The sequence below is a fragment of the Danio aesculapii genome, chromosome 4 (assembly GCF_903798145.1).
Source record: "Danio aesculapii chromosome 4, fDanAes4.1, whole genome shotgun sequence".
NCBI lineage: Eukaryota > Metazoa > Chordata > Actinopteri > Cypriniformes > Danionidae > Danio > Danio aesculapii.
The window spans coordinates 319729-335805 of record NC_079438.1 but is presented as its reverse complement, the minus strand read 5'-3'; the positions used below and the strand labels follow the sequence as shown (position 1 = coordinate 335805).

Below are 16077 nucleotides of genomic sequence, written 5' to 3'. Positions count from 1 at the left end.
TCAGTACGGATGAACTACACTGCCTGCTTGCTCATGCAGTTCAATTGGAGTGTAAACAGTAAGAGATCTATATATTAATTCATTATAGCTACATACTGTAATAAGCTCCTGCTTCAAGATCTGTTATCCACATGAGCAAACAGAGTGTAAACCTACAGCATTTGAACTATTTGCCATTTTGTTGCACTCTTTTAATGCATAATGGAGCGTTTGTCCTGTAACACTCGGTCTGTGTTGCGTCTGTCGCAAGTATCAAGAGAGGTTGTGTGGCAGGTGGATATGAACATGACAAGTCTAGTGCCTGGCATGCTTAACAGTGACGGGTCCTGGGACAGGTACACTTACTGTAGCAGTGACAGGTTGAGTGGCAGGTCGAAAAGGTTTTACTTGCAGGAAGAATTTTACTCCCAGTCCTGGAATATATCGAATTATTTAAAAAGGCCTAAAAATGAAGGGTGATTAAATAATTGGTTACATTTTGCCTTTGCAAGTCATGTTCGATTCAATTCATCTTTATTTTTATAGCGCTTTTACAATGTAGATTGTGTCAAAGCAGCTTAACATAGAAGTTCTAGTAAGCTGAAACGGTGTCAGTCCAGAGTTCAGAGTTGAAGTTCAGTTCAGTGTGGTTTAATTTTCACTGCTTAGAGTCCAAACACTGAAGAGCAAATCCGTTGATGCGCAGCTCCACAAGTCTCAAACCAAGCAAGCCAGTGGCGACAGTGGAGGAACAAACTTCACCAATTGACGAAAGTGAATGAAAAAAGAAACCTCGAGAGAAACCAGGCTCAGTTGGGCATGACCATTTCTCCTCTGGCCAAACTTCTTGTGCAGAAGTGCAGTCTAGGCACCAGGGGTCTAGTCATCTTCACTCCTCCATGACCACCACAGCATCTGCTCAGGATACGGCCTGGTCCAAGATTATAGAGACCGCTGTGTGGGAGAGAGCGTATGATGGTGAATACATGACTCTTAACTGATGGATATTCTTTTGAGCATCTAATTAAAGGAATAATAATAATATCCAAAGATAAGTTTTTACTTATTTTTATCATTCATACTTTTTATTATTTTCATATTTACATGGAAGAATAAGAAAATTCTATAATAGCGTTTGTCAACTCTATTACTGTACATGTTGTCAAAAACGCTACTCTATCTTGGTAACAGCATTTGATGATAAGAGAATTAACAAAATTTATTTATTTTAGTCAAAGACTTAACATGCTAGCTTAAATGCTAAGAGCATGTGCCAATAATCATGAAATACTAATAAAGAGAACTTTGACACAACAAGTCAGACCTATTTTTTCAGAGAGAACACATACACTATTCAGTGCCTCAGATCATATCAGTAAGGTAAAGTTACAATATTTCCTGTTTCTTACATAGTTTTGGGAAACAGTTCTACCACATAGCGGTATGATGCATGAATGTGCTCCACGCAGGTTTTTGCATCTCGTTTATATACCCTATGAACAGCAGCTACTGTAATTACTCTCTTTATTCTCTATTTTCACCTGGGGATACTCATCCTGAGGCCCTCAGACCACGCAGCGCCACTGATTTGCTCCAAGACCAGCGACGAGACGATCCCAAGGGTTCCATAATCCTGGACCAGGCCGTATCCTGAGCAGCTAATGTGGTGGTCATGAAGGAGTAAAGAGCATGCGTCTGATTCTTGTGAGACTCCAGGGACAAACTAGTCTTTGTTGACGTCCAGCCTCCATGCCTAGACTGCAGCTCTCCACAAGACGTTTGGCCAGAGGAGAAATAGTTGTGCCCAACTGAGCCTGGTTTCTCTCCAGGTTTTTTTTTCCTTCACTTTCGCCAATTGGTGAAGTGTTTTCCTGTTTTTTCCATCACTGTCGCCACTGGCTTGCATGGTTCGGGACTTGTAGAGCTGCACATCGATGGATTACTCTTCAGTGTTTGGACTCTCAGAAGTGAATATTAAACCACACTGAACTGAACTGAACTTAAACTCTGAAAACTGAACTGACACTGTTTCATTTCACTATGATCTTCTATGTGAAGCTGCCTTGACACAATCTACATTGTAAAAGCGCTATACAAATAAAGGGGAATTGAATTTAATTGAATTCTACTAATTTAAAGGAAAAGTATTGTATAGTAACAGAATTAATGCAGACGGTTCGTTCCGCTGTGGCGACCCCTGATAAATAAGGCAGTAACCCGAAAGAAAATGAAGGAAGAATTAAGGCAATACTTAGTGACATACGATTTAATGTCATTTAATTTAAAAAAAAGAAACAATATAAGGCTTTTATAATTAAAATAAGTGAAATATTACCCAAAGAAAAGGCAAATGAAGCAAATAGATGCAGATTAAATTATCTTTGAGATTTATGGATTGAAAGTTTTGACCTCCTCAGTAAAGATTTCAGCGATTTCAGTGAGATTTCAGCCACGATTCTGTCATCTGAGACTAATTTGGGAAATCCCAAAAGATTCCTGAAATCCTAGGCTAAAATCTGTGATCTTTGATCGTTGGTTTAACATGCTCACAGACAGCCGCTTAACGCCTGTTGTGAAGTTCTGGCAGCGTCAGAAGATTTCAGATACTTACCTGCAGTGCGACAACAGCTGCGATGAGCGTCAATCCAAGAACCAATAGGAGAACTGAATCCGTGCGACGATTCAAATGACCGTGGGGAAACGTCAACAGTTCTTTTCCTGGTTTTATTATCGAGACATGCTGTGTGCAAAATTGCAGCTACAGATTGTTTACATTCGCTGTGAGGAATCATTTCAGAACACAGGATAGTGAAAGTGTCACCGGTGGATGACGTCAAACTCCACATCTTTATTGACATTCAGTCTGAAATTATGACAGCTGAGATCTTACAGTGTGACATGGCAGCCGTGTTCATGCAGTCTGACCTGCAACAATCCTTCAGGATTATTAAAAAATCTCATAAAGTCAAAGGAAATTTCAAAACTTCCTTGTCATTTTTAAGAAAACTGACTCTGATCAAGTAGAACATCCATAGCTTAACACTTCAGAATGGCCTAAAGGTTTTAGCCGAGGTTTGGGGGTTGTAGCTTGAAAGCTCTAGAAGGAGAGGTTTGATCTAATTAATAAATATTAAAGGGAAAGTTCACCACCAAACAGCATTTGTCTCATCATTTACTCACACTTCAATCTAATCTTTAACCGGAAACATAGCTACTCACTATAGAAATCATTTTTTGGTTAGCACCAGCATTCTACGAAACATCTTCTTCTGTGTTCTGAGTTTTGAAAGTGAGTTAATGGTGAGTAAATATGTATTTTGTAGGTCAACAGCTTCTTAAAACAGGACTTCAGTATGCCGACTATCACCCTAAGTCAGTGTTTCCCAACCCTGTTCCTGGAGGCACACCAACAGTACATATTTTGATGTCTCCCTTACCTGACTGATTAACTTCAGGTGTTGGAGTCTCTTCTGATGTTCTAATTAGGTGATTCAGGTGTGTTTGATTAGGGAGACGTTGAAAATGTGTACTGTTGGTGTGCCTTCAGGAACAGGGTTGGGAAACACTGCCCTAAGCAATCGTATATATAGGATTAGCTCCGTTTTTGGAGCAAAAAACAAAAACGAAAGACGTAGGAATGTTTTTTCCAGCCTCCTGGTTAAGATCCTCGCCTATTCAGACAGAAACAGACCACCGTGAGTCACCGGATACCCAAATCTGCAGATGTTTTCCAAATCCAGACTGATTTCAGACATGTCTTTGAACAATCCTTCTATGTGGCGTAATATTTCTCTTCCCACTCGTACCTCGCTGCACCGAACGCTCGTGCGCGAGAAGCAAACGCATCCTGTACTCATGTAAAGTCAGTCTCTTTCAGATGCTAAATGAAATGCCAATAGCAGCTGCCGTCTCCCTGTATTGATTAACCTCCTTGCGAGGCAAGCAGCCAGGCGTTCCCATGGCAACAGGTACGTTTGTCTGCCGGGCAACGAGAGCGACATGAGCCGCTGCTATTAATAGACTTTACAGCGGAGGGTTTCGTCGTAGACCTTAGATAAACGCGGGCGCGGACTTTTTGTTTGCTCTCCCGTGTACAGATGATAGGAACACTGATCTCTTCACACTTCATCCCAATCAGCTGAAAGCAGCGCTCGACGGTCTCCGTCTGCTCCCAGAAATCAGCTGCTGGCCGTAGATTTGCATAATTCGACATGTCTGTGATGTAATTGGCAGGAATGAGTGGCCCTGTGTCAGACAAAGCGTTTTTCACTATGCATGTCACATATTCCTGTGCGCCGCCTTTGACAAAGCCCTCCCAGATGAGCTCCTTTGTAGATCTGAGAGACAGTGTCGGTGTAATGAAGCTTTCGGGGTTTGAGGATTTATTATGTGGCGCAGGTCAGGCTTAGAGTCAGAGCGATGCAGGGTTATCACTTGCATGAAAAAATACACTATTCTTTTCGGCTTTGCCACAGCGGAATGAACCGCCAACTTATCCAGCAAATGTTTTATCCCATCACTAGGAAGAAATTGGTATAATTATTATAATGGAACAAAAGTATAATAAATGAAAATGAACGGAGCTTAAAAATTCAACTAAAAAAATTGCTAGATGTTGTTGATATTTATATTAGGGATGCACAATAAATCAGCGGCCATATTGATGTCGGCCAATAAAAGCTATGGTTGAACCACATGACCTGCTCAATGGCCACTTTGTTTTATTTCACTGGCTATTTCGATGCTTTACTTTTATTTACTTTTATTTATGAGTGCACTAGATACACAATGTTGAATGTTTAGCTCTTTCATGACCTTACGGAAGATTCTTGACATGAAATTTGTGTTAATTTGTGCTGTTAAAGGCAGAATATCGCACGGCTATCAGCCAATCATATTCAAGATATATATATAATCAAATATATATATATATATATATATATATATATATATATATATATGTATATAATTATATATATATATATATATATATATATATATATATATATATATATATATATATATATATATATATATAAATAAATAATTATATATATATATATATATATATATATATATATATATATATATATATATATATATATATATATATATATATGTATATATATATATATGTATATATATATATATAATTGATATACATAGTCAAAGCTTAAAGTGCAATTAAAGGGTTAACTAGGCAATTAAGGGGCTAACAATATTGGGCCTATATATTATATAAAAAAAAATTTAACTACCAGCCAAACTAAAAGATATACGACTTCTTTATTATTAAAGATTAAAAATTATATGAATTATTGTTAAAAATCAAATTGCTCTGTTAAGCATAACTTGGAGAATATATGAAAACAAATAAAATAAGTTCACAGACTGGAGGGCTAATCGTTTTGCCTTCGACTCTATATATGTACATATAAATATAATAATATCAATTTTGTGGATGTGGGTAATACTTAAAAATGCTTCCAGAAATAACTGGTGACGCTCATTGACTTCAATATTGATTCGAATAATACACCCCTGGTGGTGGAGTGATATTGAACTGTAATAAGGTCAAGATCACAATCCAATGTGTCTAAAGGTTTTCAGAAGACAAACAAGGTCTGTGCTCTTGACATATTTTGCTCTACAAACACCCATGCTGATAACGCAAACTTTGTAGCGGTGTTTATTTTTGAAAACATATGCTTATAATAGCCAATTAACGACAGACGGCCAGACACTTTGTTTGTTTGGCGTCTGTCAGAGCTTGTTTTTTTTGCTGATTAAACGTGCTCGTCTAGTTAGGGAATGATGTATCGATTTAAATAATTCATCAGCATCTGTCCATACAAAGTGAATTGGCCTTAAAGACATAGTTCGCTCAAAATTATTTTCGTTTACTCAGCCCTTTACTTGTTTCAAAACTCCTTGAGTTCCTTTTGAAAGAAGCTGGAAACGTTACCATTGACTTTCATAGTGTTTCCAGCTTTCTTTTTTCTCTTTGGGCGAACTATCCCTTTAACTAATGACTATGTAAGAAAATATAGGGTGGAAGTGTATGAATATATGGAGCCTAAAGTATGCCAAAATAACCTGAATTTGCAGTGTGTTTATTTAGATTATTAACAGTTGTAATTTAATAAAACTGAATGTTATATGCCATTAAAATTGAATTTCTTAACTTGAATATTGAGCATCTGACATTTAAAACAACTGAATTTTTACGTTTTATAGACGTATTTTCGAACGTCGTTTTTTGAATACCGAATTCAATATTCTAAAATTCAACCATAAATTCCGATTGTGAAATTCCGATAGCACTGAAAGTAGGTCAGGGGTGATCCACAGGGAAGACCAAGACTATATTTTATACTATTATAAATTGACAACAATCCCCAGCCAATTATTCGAGTTTTTGGTGTCATGGTTTATGGAGAGATGCTCGAACAAATGGAAAAAGAGTTCATTTCTGTCTGCTGAATGTCCATCTGTTCAGGTATTGCCTCGATGACCATTCCGGTGTACATCGCTGAAACATCGCCGCCGCATCTAAGAGGACGCCTGGTCACCATCAACACTCTGTTCATCACAGCGGGACAGTTCACAGCCAGCATTATTGATGGAGCCTTCAGCTACATGAAGCACGAAGGCTGGAGGTATGAGTTTTTATGTGAGGTCGAATGTGGAACAATAAAAGCAACCCAGGCTCATCGGAAATATGTGCCAAGGGCTACATTTTTGAGAAATATGTACCCTGGACTATGTTTTATTGGAGTTTTTTGTTTTTACAAATCCACTAGAGGGCGCCGTGTACAATTTTAAATGATTTCAAATACGTTACTGGGAGAACGTTTTCTTATACAAGCCATTTCTCGTAAATCCACCAGGGGGCGCTGGCCATCTCAATGAGAGAGCCAGATCATCTTGTCGTGCATAATTTATCAGCTTGATATCAACAAACCCACAAACTCCTTTGCTTAAGCCCAACCGATAGTGTTTTCAAAAGCAAACTAGAAGGGAAAAGCCAATGCAGCGGTCTGTTTTTACCGTAGCATCACACTTCTCTTTGTTTTGGGTTTCGTTTTACCTGGTTTCTGGAATCGTTCGTTGCTGGACTTGAACCATGGTCCACGCCGCTAAGTCTCCCAAGTCTGGTGCTGTTCGAGGCAAGCTACCAAGCAAATTAGTCATTTTCGAAAATCCGTCCATACAGTTAGCGGTAAGCCGTGATCGGTACTCCCCCCTAGCATTCGTTTTACACATGAAATGCAGCCAATATGTACCCAAGGTACATTATTCTCAGTTCTCAGAATTATATCCCTGGGCACATTTTCCCAATGAGCCTGTGTTGAATAAAAGACTGCGTCCAAAATTGTCTACTACTCGAATAAGAACTACAACTGAATTTGAATTTATTACATGACCGTTAGAAAAGTATGTTCGATTTATCGTATACATAAGTGGATTTCAGACGTAGTACATCCTGCATTTGTTATTTGCACGTGACCGACCCACGTCTGTTGTGTCGCTTCACTCCCATTCATGAATTCTCTTTTGTGGCATCATGGGATATCGTATTGTCCATTGTGTGCGCACCTCAGAATCTCGCCGGAGGTAGTAGGTCATGCGGGTACTTCTCGCATACTGTTTAACGAATACTATGAATTCAGACAAAGTACTCGGCTCACATACTGTTTTTAATGTACTATATAGTAGGGAAGTGTGCGCTTTCGGATGCAGCCCAAGTGTCTTATGTTGTTTTCGGGGTTTTTTAAATAAGTGAAACTGACAGATTTTCATGATGTTCAGGAAGCGTTGTCTGAGTTTGACCCTCCTGTTCACTTATCGGTCAAAATGACCCGGGCACAATTTTAAAGGCAGAAAACAGCCGCAAATAATGATTTTTTGTCTTGAAGTTTGGTGACTTTTCCTAAAATGACCCCAACATTACAAAAAAATGAATCATTTTCTATTTTAGCTGTTTTATTTTAGAGCAAGAGGCACCAATGCAGTTTCTGGAGATCTACCTTCCTGCAGATTTAGTTGCAGCCTATATTAAACCCACCTGCCTGTGATTATCAAGTGCTGTTCAGGTCCTAATGGGCTCTATGCACAGCTATAGCTATATTACAGCATCGATGTTGTAATGTAATTACAATACATTCTGTTAAATAGACTTAAGCATTCATTTAGTTGTTCAAACGTAAACCGAGAAGAAAGGCTGTTTAACCGGTAGCGGTGTCAGGATCAGCAGGCAAGCGCAGAAACTCCATTGCTGACATGGCGGGGAGAAATGGAATTTATTGCAGTGCTTCTTGTCCGGTCTGAGACCCTCTTCATATCGTATATCTATCAGGCAGTGAAGATCGGTGATTTGTAAAGATATCAGACCTTAAACGTGGCAATTTTATAATGGAAAGACAGTTCACCGGAAGCGCTGAGGCCGGCTGGCTAAAATTAAAAATCTGTGTGCATATAGCCCCTTATTGCCTCAAGTGTGTTTGACCAGAGTCGGAGCTGAATTCTGCAGGAAGGTAGATCTCCTGGAACAGGGTTGAGCACCCCTTGTTTTGAGTTTTAGTGAAGGCGAGTCATTTTTGAAATGGTGTATCGAGGACTCTAGAAAAACCAAAGGGTTAAGATTTATACTTCTGCGTCAGACGCACGCATATGCTCCCGTGCAGTCTTCGTGTGGTCGCAGGCGCTGACGCGCACTTCTCAAAAAATTTAACTACACCTTGCAACAACGCATAGCGCAAGCTCTGTGATTGGTCGGCTTGGTAGTGCTGATGAGTGTGGGCGGGACCGAGAGCCACACGAACCTGTTGGAGCGATTGTTTATAAGTGTGGAGTGTGAAGGAGCTCCAGATGGAAAGGTTTGTTTTGTGTTTACCTTATGATTAAAGTTGTTGCACGTCTGCCGTTTCCCGCCTCAAAATGAGGGTTGTTTGAGCCACTTGTACATTAAGGAAGCGTTCAGAAAAAAACAAAACACTCACAAAGAAACTCGAGACAGAGGAACATAAACACCTCACTGCCAGCTAGCAGTGTTATTGCAGAGCAACACAAACAGCGCGCAGAAGTATAAATGCAGGACTACACGTAAGGCATGCGCCGTGGGTCACGGCGATCCCTCGACGCAGAAGTATAAACCAGGCTTAAGGCTTATTTATACTTCTGCGTCAAGCGCATGCGTATGGTCCGGCACAGCCTTCGCACGGTCGCATGGCCCTCTCAAAAAAAGACGCGTTGTGCAAGCTTTGTGATTGGTCGGCTTGGTTAGCGATGATGAGTGTGGCATGATGCATGATGGAGCGAGTGTTTACAAGTGTGGAGTCCCATGAAGGCACTCCAGACGGAGACTTTTGTTTTGTGTTTACCTTATGATTGAAGTTGTTGCACGTAAACCGGCCTTTAGAGTGATACGGGAGTGAATGAACTCTTTTTTTTTTTAACGTGTGTGATGTGAATATCAACATTGCTAAAATTTTTTAAAATCAAAATCATGTTGAGCAGAGCCCGAAAACTTTTAATTGGGTCATTAGACGCTAGTGATGGGTCGTTCTTGAACGATTCGTTCATTTTGAACGAATCTTTTGTATGACTCGAGAATGAGGAGTCCTCTCAGGGAGTGATTCGTTCATTTGCGCAGGTGAAGTAGAAGATTGGTTCCTTTTTCGAGTCTTCTATCAGGTTTGAGTCGTTCGTTCATCACGTGAAGGACAGAAGCCAATCATATGCAGTCAGAGCCGAAATTAAAGATTTGATCCGTTCATTTCTCGAGTCCTCGTCTCTCTTTGTGAAGTTTAGTTATAAACTAATTTCGAGAGGATCACGTGCTTATGATTGCTAGCGGCTGGATCCGCATTATCCAATTCTCAATGCACCAATCAGACGACTCCTAAGCTACTACAAATACCCTGGGTTACGTACCACCGCTATCTTCGTTTTGAAGAATCCCCCATCCACCCCTACTCCTCCTTCTTCCTAGATGGGCAACATAAGTTAATTGACTAATCCAAACTCCAAATTTGAAGACCTGTCAGAAGAGGTGAGCTGAGCTCAAGGGTATGACTTATTTGTAGTGCGATCAACATTTGGTGTAGTTGTAGATGAGTTTGGAAGCAAATCGTAACGTTTTAATAATATTTTCGGCAAATTGAACGAAATTAACGAAACGGCTCGAAAAAAGATTCAATCACCTCGAAAATAATAATAATAATTTTAGTGATTTTATTCATCTGTTCCTTAAAATGAATGACTGAATTTTCATTTTTGGATGAACTATCCCTTAAGTCAGTGTTTCCCAACCCTGTTCCTGGAGGCAACCAACAGTACGCATTTTGGATGTCTCCGTTATCTGACCCATTAACTTCAGGTGTTGGAGTCTCTTCTGATGTTATGATAAGATGATTCAGGTGTGTTTGATTAGGGAGAGCTTGAAAATGTGGACTGTTGGTGTGCCTTTAGGAACAGGGTTGGGAAACACTGCCTTAAGTCATTGGGTTGTGTTTATTCCAAAAAAGAGGCCATCTATATAGAGATACCATCTTATATTCTGCACCATTAGGATTGTTTTCTGCTCGCAGTCTCAAAATAAACTAGGCTAAATATAATCTTTCGGCAGCTAAGGAGTCATTTCTCTGATTAATTTGTGGTTTATTTTCTCATCTGTGTAGGTACATGTTGGGTCTGTCAGTGATCCCTGCGCTGCTGCAGTTCCTAGGGTTCCTCTTCCTACCAGAAAGTCCCCGTTGGCTCATTCAGAAAGGTTTGACCCAGAAGGCCCGGCGTGTGCTCAGCCAAATCCGTGGCAACCAGAACATCGACGAGGAGTATGATACTATCAAAAGCAGCATCGAAGAGGAGGAAAAGGACTGCGGAGGAGGTGAGAAAATGGTCTTGCACGTGTTCACGCATGCAAGTAGCTCAAAGAAACACAAATACAGTCTCGGTCCATTGGTTTCATTCAATTATGGAAAGTGCTCAAGTGCAAAAGAGAATACCTTGTGGAGATCAGCAAACCGGAGTAGTGCACACGTTAACAGGGATGCGCAGCGCACTGAGATCATTTGTGTTTATAGCACTTTAAAAAGCGATTAGACACTTAAAAATTGAGTAAACCCATTGTAACTTGGAACTGTTAATTTGAGGCTACACACATAATTTATTGACTTGATCATTTTAAGGGAACAGTTTTACTCAGTTTTTGAAGTTCGTTAAGTCAACTTATCACTTTAAAACTAAGGAGTTTACTCACTATTTAAAGCAAAGTCTACTAATCACTTTTTTACCATGTGGGAATTGGAGAAGTGAGACGCCATAGGGGTAAGACGCCTATTACAGATACTGCAAAATTGCAGTTACCATTGAGAATTCTTGTCAATTATTATTATCAATAATTATCCACATAAGAGCAGCAATGCCAGCCTGATTTTACGTTTTGACAGTTTAGTAGCTAATTCGTATGAATTCATACGTGTTCAGTCGTATGAAATTGTACGATTTTAAAAAGGAGGCATGGCACTTAACCCCACCCCTAAACCCAACCGTCATTGGGGGATGAGCAAATCGTACTAAATTGTACGAATTAAATCGTACGAATTCATACGAATTAGCCACTAAATCAAAAAGTTACGAATTGCCGTGAGATTGTGTTGGGAATGCAGACCTCTGGGGTTGGGTTTATAGTGAACTTTATAAAATACGTAAGAGAAAAAGTAATGTAACAGAGGCCAGCTAGTGAAGTGCTATGCAGGTAAACCTCACTCCTCTGTACTCAAAAGGTCGCTAGAGGCCTTGGTCTCCAGCCTCCCTGTTAGAGCAACAACCTCCCATGCAAAAATAACCCGTTCGATCCCAGCTCTGACCGTATTACCGGTGGGTTACATGTGGGGGCTCGTCCGGGATGGGAATGGGGATGGGATTTTAGGGTGGGGATTGTAACAGAGGCCAGCTAGCGAAGTGATATGCAGGTAAACCTCACTCCTTTGAACTCAAAAGGTGCTCCTGCGACAGACGCTAGAGGTCATGGTCTTTAGCCTCCTTGTTAGAGCAACCGACTCCCATGCAAAAAGTCACCGGTTTGATCCCAACTCAGCACGGGTTGAGTGCAGTAGGACCGGCGGGTTACAGGTGGGGGCTCGTCAGGTATGGGAATGAGGTTTAGAGGGGTGAGTGTAACAGAGGCCAGCTAGTAAAGTGCTATGCAGGTAAACCTCACTCCTCTGACCTCAAAAGGTCGCTAGAGGCCTTGGTCTTCAGCCTCCTTGTTAGAGCAACCAACTCCCATGCAAAAAATAACCAGTTCGATCCCAGTTCAGACCGGGTTGGGTGCAGTATAACCAATGGGTTACATGTGGGGGCTCGTCAGAGATGGGAGTGAGGTTTAGGGTGGTGAGTGTAACAGAGGCCAGCTAGCGAAGTGCTATGCAGGTAAACCTCACTCCTCTGACCTCAAAAGGACGCTAGAGGCCTTGGTCTTTAACCTCCTTGTTAGAGCAACCGACTCCCATGCAAAAAAATGGTTTGATCCCAGCTCAACACCGGCTGGGTGCAGCATGACTGGTGGGTTACATGTGGGGGCTCGTCGGGTGCTATGCAGGTAAACCTCACTCCTCTGACCTGAAAAGGTGCTCTAGCAACAGACGCTAGGGGGAATGGTTTAGCCTTCTTGTTAGAGCAACTGACTCCCATGCAAAAAATCACCAGTTTGATCCCAACTCAGCACGGGTTGGGTGCAGTAGGACCGGTGGGTTACATGTGGGTGCTCGTCTGAGATGGGAGCAGGGTTTAGGAGGGTGAGTGTAACAGAGGACAGCTAGCGAAGTGCTATGCAGGAAAACCTAACTCCTCTGACGTCTAAAGGTTCTCTTGCGACAGACGTGGGGGCTCATCCGGGATGTGAGCGAGGTTTAAGGGGGGGTGAGTGCAACAGAGGCCAGCTAGTGAAGTGTTGTGCAGGTAAACCTAACTCCTCTGACCTCTAAAGGTGCTCTAGCGACAGAGGCTAGAAGCCATGGTCTGAGTTGGGATCGAACCAGCGATTCTTTGTATGGGACTCGGTTGCTCTAACAAGGAGGCTAAAGACCATGACTCTAACGTCTGTCGCTAGAGTACCTTTAGAGGTTAGTGGAGTGAGGTTTGCCTACATAGCACTTCACTAGCTGGCCTCTGATATAGAGGTTTTAGTGCATTTTATAGTTTTAACTTTGTTCCAAATTAGTTCACTGTATCAAATGTTGATTTCAGTTCATAGTAGATAAAGATGGTGATGAATGATTATAGTATTGGCCAATAAAATCTCATTTTGTATTTATTGGGCATTTATACTTCTAGATTCTATTTGTGTTGCTCTGACAGTAACATTGGTAGGCAGTGGGGTTTCTATGCTCGACTGTGTTGAGTTTATTTTCTGGTGTTTTGGGTTTATGCCATAAATGTTCAAGTAGGTATCTCTGCAGCCCGGAGACCTCTAAATGGGAGGGGCTTACACTGAAATAGGCTGGTTTTAGGGTTGGTGTAAGTTGAGTAGGGGGTGTATACAGCCCACTTGGAGCTCAAGTTCCACCCACTTGAAGCTGACCAGCCCATTTGGAGCAGGCTCTGACCTCCATTTATACCCTTCTTGAAATGTGTGGGATGCTACTGTAGAAGTAGCTCAAACTCATTCAGGGAAGAAAGAGGCAGGAGCTGGCGAACATTCAGCAACTGACAATACTGATTTTATACCAAATCTGATGTGGCCTTTAGTTATCATTTTCAAAATTAATGTCAAGAATTGTACCTCCAAGCATTTTGTTGTGTTTTTTATTTCTGAACATGGACCTCTCAGTTAAAACAAGGATATATTTGGGCTGTCAAATAGACTAGTCATCACCAAGAATGAATGACTCCGCATGCTAATCTATTTAAAAACTAGTCTATTTTTGGACTTTTGTTAGATGTCTATTAGATTTGTCCAAATCTAGCCTACAAATCTAGATACACAATTAAGTGTATCTATTAAACACAAAAAATGCTTGCCGGACCTCTATTGGCCTTTATAGTCGTCAACATTTGAAGTGGATCAAGGAATGGGTGTTGTTCAATAGTTTTTCGACAACTTTAACGAAAGGGTTTGATCCACATCAGATGTTGACTTCTGTATATCACTTCCAAATATGAAGAGTAATCTTATTGGCCTATAATTTCCATTTCGACGCAGCTCTGGTTAACAATACAGTATAAGACCTGCCCAATCCCACAAAACACAAGTAGGGGCCCCAAAGGGCAAAATCCATTGGGACCTATATGCTTGCCCACACAAAAACCACAGGCTACCAGGGCCAGCGCGTCCATAGAGGCGACCTAGGCGGCTGCCTAGGGTGGCAGAATAGAAAGGGCGGCGTCCGCGACACCTTCCTCACCACCCGCATCCTCAGTTATATCCGCGAACCACCCCCCAACCCCCGGTCTTCAATTTCATCCGCAACGGTCCTCACTTTGCCAACGGGTCACTTTCGTTTTCCCTTTCGGGTTGAGGGCGGCGTGAACGTACTTTGCCTAGAGCGGCAGTTCAGCTTGCTCCGGCCCTGCAGGCTACCTCACATTGTTTTTTTCTGTGGGATTGTCCTGCCCACAGTAAACCCACACCTATCCACAGTGGGCCTCACACTGACATGCTTGCTGGGATAAGACTTGTTAGTTAAAACTTTTACCCCTTTAAAAGTGTATTTCCAATGCAGTTGGGATGGTCCATGTGCACCGGTGAAAAAACGACACATCAAGAACAAGTGGAAACAACAGAAACAAACCAAGCAACAAGAGAAAGAACATAAACCAAATGATTCTAGTTTCACAAAGAAAGTTTGCGAAGTGCAGATGCAATGTCAAGAGGGACAAGAGGATCTCGGAAAGTGGATTGGTTCTGTCCTTAATTACCTCAGATTCAGAGGTCTCTAACTACTTCCTGAAGAGGTCTTTATACGTCCCACTTTCCTCTCGAGAGCCGAAAGTGAACAAGCCTCTTAGAGTTTTTATCCAGAACAACTTACTGCGGTACATTAACAAATACACCACGTTTTACATTCACAAGGGGTAACTTGCTAGAAATGAAATTCTTCTTTAATACCGTAAAGTACATGCATGGCACACTAGTAATAAGAGCCAGACGTGGTCACAGGTGTTCATGAAGCGAAACTCATCCGAGTCAGCTTATAATAGTCAAGTGCAATGAAAGGCAACATTACCGTCAATTCAGCAGCACAGCGGGGTGGAAATGACTACTGAATAGCATGTGTACTTGAGCAGCATGTTTCATCCGAGGAAATCTAATTCGGCCGTAGGTGGGGGCGATTATTAACCATGGGAAGTCATCCACCCCCTAAGCAGACCTTATACAACCTCTCTTACCAACCAATCACACGTCAGTCATAGTCTCGCTGAGCTTTTAGCTATTACATTTACATGTATTCAGTTAGCAGATGCTTTTATCGAAAGCGACTTACAAATGAGGATGAAGGAAATGCTTCAAAATCAGCAGAGACCAGCAATATATAAATGACATTCATTCATTTTCCTTAAGCTTAGTCTCTATTTCAAAAGATTGCCACACAGAATGAACTGCCGGCTATTCCGGCACGTTTTAGGCAGCGGATGCCCTTCCAGCCGCAACCCAGTAATGGGAAACACCCATAGACACAATTTAGTTCATCAATTCCCCTATAGCGCATGTGTTTGGACTGTGGGGGAAACCGGAGTACCCGGAGGAAACCCACACCAACACGGGGAGAACATGCAAACTCCATATATAATGCCAACTGGCCCAGCTGAGACTCAAACCAGCGACCTTCTTGCTGTGAGTGCTAACCACTGAGCCACCGCGCCGCCCCCTCAAGTCTAAGTTAGTTTAGCATACTATTATAGAGTCATTATAACCGAGTTTGATAAGAAGGTGTCTGGTGCATATGGAGAGGGAAGAGTGTGTTTCCTACAGGTGGTTTGTAAAGCCCACTCACCTGAGTGAAGCACACTTAGAATCGCACAATGTTTTCCCAGGAACATTTATAAGAGAGTGTCTGGTGCATATGGAGAGGAACCTGCACGTCACCCACA

The 16077-nt window shown here is 41.4% G+C and overlaps 1 protein-coding gene across 1 annotated transcript in view; it reads left to right on the top strand.

The window, feature by feature from the left end:
• The window catches only part of LOC130222713 (proton myo-inositol cotransporter), a 150003-nt gene that overhangs the window by 29290 nt on the left and 104636 nt on the right, over nucleotides 1-16077 (top strand). The window contains exons 2-3 of the mRNA XM_056455240.1: nucleotides 6479-6638; nucleotides 10662-10870. Coding sequence (XP_056311215.1) covers nucleotides 6479-6638; nucleotides 10662-10870 — 369 coding nt within the window. The remainder of the gene's footprint in view (nucleotides 1-6478; nucleotides 6639-10661; nucleotides 10871-16077) is intronic.